The sequence below is a fragment of the Rana temporaria genome, chromosome 2, assembly GCF_905171775.1.
Source record: "Rana temporaria chromosome 2, aRanTem1.1, whole genome shotgun sequence".
Taxonomy (NCBI): Eukaryota; Metazoa; Chordata; class Amphibia; order Anura; family Ranidae; genus Rana; species Rana temporaria.
Window position 1 is genome coordinate 110,602,262 of NC_053490.1, and position 8,841 is coordinate 110,611,102.

Sequence of the window (8,841 nt, forward strand, 5' to 3'; positions counted from 1 at the left end):
TAATCAGCTTCATTGCATGGATGACCATAAATAGCATAAACATACTGAGGAGGGACTAGTATACAGACTTCCACAATCAATCAAAATGCATTTTCACTAAAGTCGCATGTTTTAACAAATAACAGATGGATACACATACCTGACATGTCATCAAATGCATTCGCAGCTCTGTTCCACGGACCTTGTGTTCCGTATTAAATGGACAGACGACGTAATCCATGGTTTCACCTGTCAAGCAAACAAGTAATTAAATGAAAAGTTAAGTAAGCAATGGCAAACGTTTTGCCAAGGAAGTAAATGTTAAGTTCTTGGGTTTACTTGTAAAATGTATTTAGAGTACATCACAGAACACAGAGGACTTCATATTCATGACTAACTTTTAGTTAAATGGACACTGGTCATAACATGGCAAAAAAAAACAGCCAGGTATATTCAAACCCCCCCCCACCACTCTCCAAACACCACCAGCTCAGCCTGGCCTCAGTTTTGATGCAAGCAATAAGTAAGACAGTTCACACAGGGGCGACTTCGGATCCGATTTAAAGTCGAGCAACATGAGAAAATCACTAAGTGAATGAGGGCAGTCTTAATGTACACTACTGAAGTCGCTCCGACTTCAGAAAAGGTTCCTGTACTACTTCAATCCAACTTGTACCCATTGATTTCAATGCAAGTTGCCTCCAAAGTCGGATCACTGTCTTAACTGAAGCAACTTTACAGAAAGAGAAACTATTTTTTTTCAGGCAAACCCCTCCCTCCCACTGAGCGGATTATTCTTTGAGGCTGGATTCACACTTGTGCGGTGCAAATCTTGAGGGAACGCCACGCCAAATTTTAAATAAAAAACCTGCATGGGTTCCCCCTCCGGGAGCATACCAGGCCCTTAGGTCTGGTATGGATTTTAAGGGGAACCCCCTACGCCGAACAGTGTGGGGGTTCCCTCAAAATCCATGCCAGACCCTTATCCGAGCACGCAGCCTGGCCGGTCAGGAAAGGGGGTGGGGACAAGCGAGCGCCCCCCCCCCCGAACCGTACCAGGCCGCATGCCCTCAACATGGGGGGGTAGGTGCGTTTTGGGGCAGGGGGCACCCTCCAACCCCCCACCCCAAAGCACCTTGTCCCCATGTTGATGAGGACAAGTGTCCCCCCCCCCCCCCCCCCGACAACCCTGGCCGTTGGTTGTCTGGGTCTGCGGGGGGGGGCTTATCGGAATTTGGGAGCCCCCACCCTATGTGAATGAGTATGGGGTACATCATACCCATTCACCTGGGGGGGGAAAGTGTCAAAAAAACAAAAAAAAAACAAACATACACTAGACAGGTTTTTAAAGTAATTTATTAGGCAGCTCCGGGGGTTGTCTTCCAACTTCTCCCGGGCTCCTCCGCTATCTTCTTCCAGCTCTTTTACTAGCGGTGGCCCGGTCTTCTGCGTCGTCTTCTTCCCTCTTCTCCCGATGTTGACTCGACTATCTCTCCCACTGTAATGCCATGTGCGCAACGATTTATATACGCACGGAGCATGGTCACCGGGTGATGTCACCTGGGGAACCCACCCCTAATGACATCACAGTCCCATCATGCCCCGGGACTGACGTCACAAGGGGTGGGGTCACCGGGTGACATCACCCGGTGAGCATGCCCCATGCCTATATAAATCGTTGCGCACACGGCATTACAGCGGGAGGGAGGGTCCTGGAGTCTCACCACGTCGGGCTGTGGTTCACGCTCAAGTCGTGTCCAAGTTGGCTCGCAAAGTCATGCACAAAGTCGTGTTGCCCCTGTGTGAACCGGCTCTAACAGAAGCAAGATTAACATTTATGACTACTTGGTAATGGGATGTCCCAAAGCACTGAACTTGAGTGGGCTACACAGCAACATACCAAAAAACCCTAAACAAAAACAGGGGGAACCCCTACTATGTCTCCTGCAAAACAGTCTGCCAGAAACTGGTGCCCGAATAGGCATAAGCATCAAGAGTCTAGGTAGCAGACATGAGGGGCCTCGGGCAGAACAAACAGGGAATAAACTGTAGAAACAGAGCAGTAGACTTCAGATCAAATCAAATATTTGAAGATTGAAGCACCTTCTTTTCCAGGATTAGGACAAAAACATAGCAACACAATGGCCTGATTAAGGTGGAATGAAAAACATCTTTGGCAAGCAAGAAGATCAAAGGCTGCAACACCACCTCGTCCTGGTGAAGTACCCAAGAAAGGGCAGCCAACTCTGATACCCTGTAATCCAACATAACTAAAAAGACGAAATGATGCATAAGCGATAAGGGAACCTCTAAGGGAGGTCAAAAGGGAGAAGACTGCAAAACCAAAAAAAAGTATGAGCACATTCAGCTGTCAGCGGCTTCCACTTCTTCCTCTTACGGAATACTTTCTAAGGCTGCTTTCACACTGGGGTGCTATTTTTAGCTGCACATTGCCGTTGTTTTTGCGGAGGTGTTTGGCTGCTCCGCTAGCAGCCGAAAAAGGGTTAAAAACCACCCGCAAAACGCCACATTCCCGGTCTTTCTCCCCTGATTGCTCAGTTTGGCTGGGCGGCCCACTCTAGGAAAAGTCCTGGTGGTTCCAAACTTCTTTAACTTATGGATGGAGGCCACTGTGCTCATTGGGACCTTCAATGCTGCAGACATTTTTCTGTATCCTTCCCCAAATCTGTGCCTTGATACAATCCTGTCTTGGAGGTCTACAGACAATTCCTTGGACCTCATGGCTTGGTTTGTGCTCTGACATGCACTGCTAACTGTGGCACCTTATATAGACAGCTGTGGGCCTGTCCAAATTCTGTCCGATCAATAATTTACCACAGGTGCAAGTTGTAGAAACATCTCAAGGATGATCAGTAGAAACAGGATGCACCGGAGCTAAATTTTGAGTGTCATGGCAAAGGCTGTGACTTTTTATGTACATTTGCTTTTCATTCATTTTTAATACATTTGCAGAGATTTCAAACAAACTTTATTAACGTTATTATTGGGTATGGTTTGTAGAATTTGAGAAAATAATGAATTTAATCAATCGATTTTGGAATAAGGCTGTAACAAAGAAATGTGGAAAAAGTGAAGTGCTGTGAATACTTTCTGGATGCACGATACGTCTGCAGCCCCTGAACATCCCCCTGCAGTACTGCTGCACCCCTGGACCTTGTGCAGTGCCCCTATTCACTTTAAGAGCAAAGAAAACCATTGCGGCTACAACATATACCTGCTCAGCATATATAATGCTCATCGGTGTACATTCCCAGTACTGAGCCTCCAGTATACACTGCATGTCCCTACAGACACTAACCTATACCCTGCACTCTGACATCTACCCTATCCCCAGCACTGACTCTCCAATATTCACCCTGCAACCCCCCCTCTATCATCAGTGTACATTCCCAGTACTGAGCCACCAGCATATTCACTGCAACCCCCCCTGATCATTGATGTACATCCCCATTCACAGCACTGAGCCACTAACCCATACCCTGCACGACATCTACCCCATCCCATTTCTTTAACTACTTGCTTACTGGGCACATAAACCCCCTTCGTTCCCAGGCGAAATTTCAGCTTAAGGCACTGCGTCACTTTAACTGACATTTGCGCGGTCGTGCGACGCGGCGTTTTCCAAACAAAATTGACGTCCTTTTTTCCCCACAAAATAGAGCTTTATTTTGGTGGTATTTGATCACCTCTGCGGTTTTTATTTTTTTGCGCTATAAATAAAAAAAGAGCGGCAATTTTAAAAAAATATATATATTTTTTACTTGTTGCTATAATAAATATCCCAATTTTTTTTTTTAAAAAACAATTTTTTTTCTCAGTTAAGGCCGATACGTACTTTGACGTATTTTTGTAAAAAAATAAAATAAAATCGCAATAAGCGACTGGTTTGCGCAAAAGTTAAAGCAAAACAGAGGTGCGCGCGGGTAATGCTTTTAAATGACGTCCAAAGACGTCCAGTTGGCACCTGAGAGCCGCGCTGTTGACGTCTTTTGTCAATAGTGCGGGTCTCAAGTGGTTAATAGAGCGCTTTTCATTGCGGGAAACTATATTACAGCTTCTGTAAAATAAGTGTGGAGCGCAGCTACACGAAGCAGCCTATGCAAGCTAATGTAGACATCGCAGCAGCACAGAAACAGCTGCGTGTCAAAATCTTACAGGCGTTTACGAAACGCACACAAATGGCCCCATAGCCCCAAACGCACACTGCCTGCCCAAAAGAACAGCCACCAGCACGAAGGACACTTCTCATTTATGCTAATAAAAAAACAAAACCACACAGCTAGCTGCACAATAATGGGAACTAGACGAGCTCAGCGGGAACTGACTGCATTTCTACCAGTGTGTGGCCATCCCTACGCGATACAAGTCAAATCATTTGATCAATTCCTGTCGAAGGAAAATGCTGGTGTATGGACAACTAAAAGCAGAGTTCCACCCAAAAGTGGAATTTCTGCTTTAAACACTCCTTGCCCCCCTTACAAATCACATTGGGGGGATACCAGGATTTGCCAGGTTCTTGTCACATTTCCTGCTTCTATCACCTCGCTGCCTAGAAGACTCCTCCTCTCCCCCCCCCTTCATTCTGCAATCATCTGGGTCACATCATCTGGGTCCCAGACGATTGCCTGGCCACCAAGAAAATGCAGCGCAAACTGTCACAGCCGGGTGCCCATTTAACCCTGTGATCGCCCCCTAGTGTTAACCCCTCCGGGCACCCAACCTGACCTTAGCAATGTGCGCACTTGGTGCCCTATTAACTGCGATACGGACCAGGTAGCGCCCCCAAGATTCCCCTTCACTGGATCACCTGGGATGAAGGTAGATGTTGAGCGTGACAACCCTCTGGCATACCTGCAATTATTCCTCACTGAGGTGGTAATTGAAAAAATTGTCACAGAGACTAATTGCTACCAAGAGCAGCAATCCGCTATGCTGCATGCCAGGTTTTCCAGAAGCAGAAAGTGGGAACTGGTGACCAAAGAGGACATCTGGCAGTTTCTGGGACTCATTCTTCAGGGGGTGGTGGGGAAACCACTCCAGAAATGGTACTGGACCACTAATAAGTTACTGGCCACTACCTGTTTTCTCTCATCCTGAAGTATTTCCATGTCACGAACAATTAAGAATTTGATGAGGCAACGCATCCTGCACCCAAACTAAAAAAAAAAAAAATCTGGGAAGTATGCCAAATTATTGTGACCAATTTCCAGCGTACCTACGTGCCAGAAAGGACATCATCATGGATGAAAGTTTGATGGCCTACAAGGGACGCCTAAGCTGGATACAGATTATTGCATCCAATCAACGGCCAGACTCTGTGGAGAAGAGGAAGCGCACAGCAGGTGAACGGGTAAGTAAACAAAAAAACACTAACCTTTACAACCCCTTTAAAAGAGGAAGTAAACCCTCTTAAAATAAACACAACACCTGCAGGAGAAAGGCATAATGAGCTAGTATGCATAGCTCATTATGTGGCACTTACCTGAAATCAAAGCCCCCAAAGTGCTCCTCGTCCCCCCCCCCCTCTGCCATGTCCCCTCGGACAACACCAACGATGGGTTTTACTTCCTCTATTTCCTGCAAAGTAAAAGCATAATGGGCTAGTATGCATCGCATACTAGCTTATTACGTGCAGAACAAGCCTGCGATGTCAGCGCTGTCTAATCGTGTCCATCTTCAACCCCTCTTCCTTCCGGGGCCGTGGACTCCGGCTCTGCTACTGGCCAGAGTCGCGTGACGTCACATGCGCGAGAGCCGACAGTCATGGCACAAGCACTATAGAAGCAGCACGGATCGTGCCCTTTCTTCAGTGCGCATGCACCGATTATATGGCAAATATCTCCTAAACCGTAACGGTTTAGAAGATATTTACAGTCCCTACAAGTAAGCCTCATTATAGGAACAGGGTGTACAACCACTTTAAGCTCTACATGGACATCTTAGACCCTTTCACACTGGGGCCTCAGCTGCGCTTTTAACCCCAAAGGGGTTAAAAAATACCACGTTGCCAGGGCCGATCCGCCCTATAGGCTCACTATGCAAGGCGCTTAGGGCCCCGCAAAGCTGCGAAGGGCCCCCCAAATTACTAGAGGCCCCGCCTGGTGAGAAATCATTTTTGCCCCCTCACCCCGCTTCTCAACTCGCTGGCTGCATGGGAGAAGAGGTAAGAAGTCAGCACCCCCCGCTTCTCAATTTAATGTAAGATGTTATTTCCGACAGCAGAACACCCCCTCCCCCCGCTTCTCAACTTTCTTTAATGTGACATATCACTGTCATCAGCGTCCCCCGCTTCTCATTTTTAATGTGCCATGTCATTTTGCTTGGGGCCCCAGGGAGGTCATGATCGGCACTGCACATTGCGGCACTTCCAAAGTGCTGCCCAGTCATTCCGATGAGCAGGAGACATTTTGGAAGCGCTGTATACAGCACTCCCAAACCGCCCCAAAGATGCTGCTTGCAAGACTTTTTCAAACGTCCCGCAAGCGCACCGCTCCAGTGTGAAAGCATCATTGCAAAAAATGAGAGGCAGATTTCAGGCGCCATTTCTAGTGCTAAAAAGACTGAAAACTGCCTGAGTGTGAAAGGGGCCTTAGAGTGGGTGTTTTCAAAGTGTATTCTGGTGATGCCCCCCCCCAAAAAAAAAAAAGTCCTATATGCTGCATTTTCAACGTGCTTTCAGAAAACATGCCAAAAACACCCACTCTAATAGAAATCTATGGGAAAGCCGCATGAAAACAGCAGAAACACTGTACTTCAAACAAACCGCAGTGCAGCAATTTAAAACCACCCCAAGGATCTATTCACATTTGGCGTTTGGGATTTCTGGTAGAATCACTGATTCTGCTCACAATTTCACATTGCACTACATTTGCAAAAATGCATGTTTGGGTTCCATTCCTTTTCAATGGCACCTAAAATGCGGTGTGGTTTTGCCAGGAAGCATGTCGGGCAAAAATTTGCAGAACCTTCTTTTGGGTGACCATCTTTGTGTGTTGCGGTTAGCTATGGCAAAAAAAAAAAAAAGCAAGCAGCCCTTTTAGGTGCCATTGAAAAATGATTGGCACCCAAACATGCATTTTTGTAAACGTAGTGTAATGTACAAAATTGGCACACAAACAAGGCATATTTCTTATTTTTTGCGATTTCAGATCACAGCAGAAACGCCTTGATTCTGCTTAAGATCTCAACCCAACAAATGTGAATGGAGCTTTAATATAAGAGCATATATTAGTGGAAAGGCAATGTATAGTTAGCAGATAACTTCGTAGGTTCTGATACTATGGACAGGCCTGTCCTGGTTCCATATAAAGTGCTCCAGGGTATTCAGTCAGACTCTGGACGCCATACACGCCGCCCCTGACATTTCTGTTCCCTATAATATCCGCCATTACCGTGTCTGAGAAGAGTCCGTCCAATGTGCGTTCCTCGTCTCCGCTCCCCTGTCCTTCTGCTCCGCGCACACAGCTCCTCCTACAGCAAACGCGGCGGGCGGGAAAGACGAGCTGTACTGCGCAGGAGCGGAGTTCCCGCCTCCCGGCCAGGGCCGCCCTCCTCACTCAGCTGTGAGCACACATGGCTGGGAGGACGATGAAAAGATCCAGTGATTAAGGGCCTGGTTTTGTGTTACTCTGTGTTATGTCTGGGCATTTTGATATGCTGCCTGGTGTCATTAATTATCAAGGATTCAGTAATTAGTAGCATGAATAATGGGGGGGACGTATGGAAGTGATTGCCAAATTAGAGCCTATTCCCTGCAACGGCACAGTCCGAATCGTGGCAACGCCAACCTTATGGTGCTGCAATCGATTTTGAAATTGGTGAATTTGGAGGCAATTTTAATCAATTCTCGACCGCCTCACGTACTTATACTGCGGCACAATGGCAAAACCCTGTATGGGTACGTTCTTCCCTTTAAGAGCAACCAGAGGGTGTGATCTCCGCCGGCCATGCACGAGAACCAGTACAGGGATTTGTGTGTAAGCGCACAAATCCCTGTTCTGTCAAAGAAGAGGAGGTTGTTCCTACTAAGTGGGAACAACGATATGTCTCCTCCCCCAGTCAGTTCTATTTCCATACAGATAGAACACATTTAACCCCGTGATCACCCCCTAGTGTTAACCCCTCCGGGCACCTCCTGACAGAACAAGAACAGGGATTTGAGTGTGTAAACACACAAATCCATGTCCTGTCAGGGGAGAGGAGACACATTGGGGTTGATTTACTAAAGGCAAATCCACTTTGCACTGGAAGTGCAGTCGCTATAGATATGAGGGGAAGATCTGAAATGAGGAGAAGCTCTGCTGATTTTATTATCCAATCATGTACAAGCAAAAATGCTGCTTTTTATTTTCCTTGCATGTCCCCCTCAGATCTACAACGACTGCACTTCCAAGTCCACTTCCAAGCGCAAAGTGTATTTGCCTTTCGTAAATAACCCCCACTGTGTGTTCCTAGTATATAGGAACAACAAACGGTTTCCTCTCCAAGTCAGCCCCATCCATCTACAGCAGTGGTTCTCAATCTTCTAGTGCCGTGACCCCTTCATAACATTTCCCCAGTTGTGGGGACTTATTTTCATAGCGTGGGTTGAAAGCACCCAAGGCAAGACAAGTAATTTGCATCCCTGAACCGCGGACATTTAGCGCTCCCTGAGTGCTTTCCACTCGTACAGTATTAAAACCCCTTATAGTACATTTTAGGATGTACCTCTCTTTTTTTGTTCAACTTTCTTTCCCTTTCATCTCTCTATCCTAATTCCTTGTTTTTTTTTTCCCCCACCCCTCCCTCTAACTGTCTTTCTTGCTCTCCCTTTTTTTCCTTTCTCTTCTTTTTTCTTTGTTC

At 46.7% G+C, this 8,841-nt stretch overlaps 1 protein-coding gene across 1 annotated transcript in view; it reads right to left on the bottom strand.

Moving 5' to 3' along the window:
- The window catches only part of LOC120929371 (gametocyte-specific factor 1-like), a 132,643-nt gene extending 125,057 nt beyond the window's left edge, over nucleotides 1-7,586 (bottom strand). The window contains exons 1-2 of the mRNA XM_040340757.1: nucleotides 7,392-7,586; nucleotides 140-228 (exon numbers count right to left, since the gene is read on the bottom strand). Coding sequence (XP_040196691.1) covers nucleotides 140-220 — 81 coding nt within the window. The 5' untranslated portion in view covers nucleotides 221-228; nucleotides 7,392-7,586. The remainder of the gene's footprint in view (nucleotides 1-139; nucleotides 229-7,391) is intronic.
- Between the last annotated feature and the right edge of the window lie 1,255 nt (nucleotides 7,587-8,841).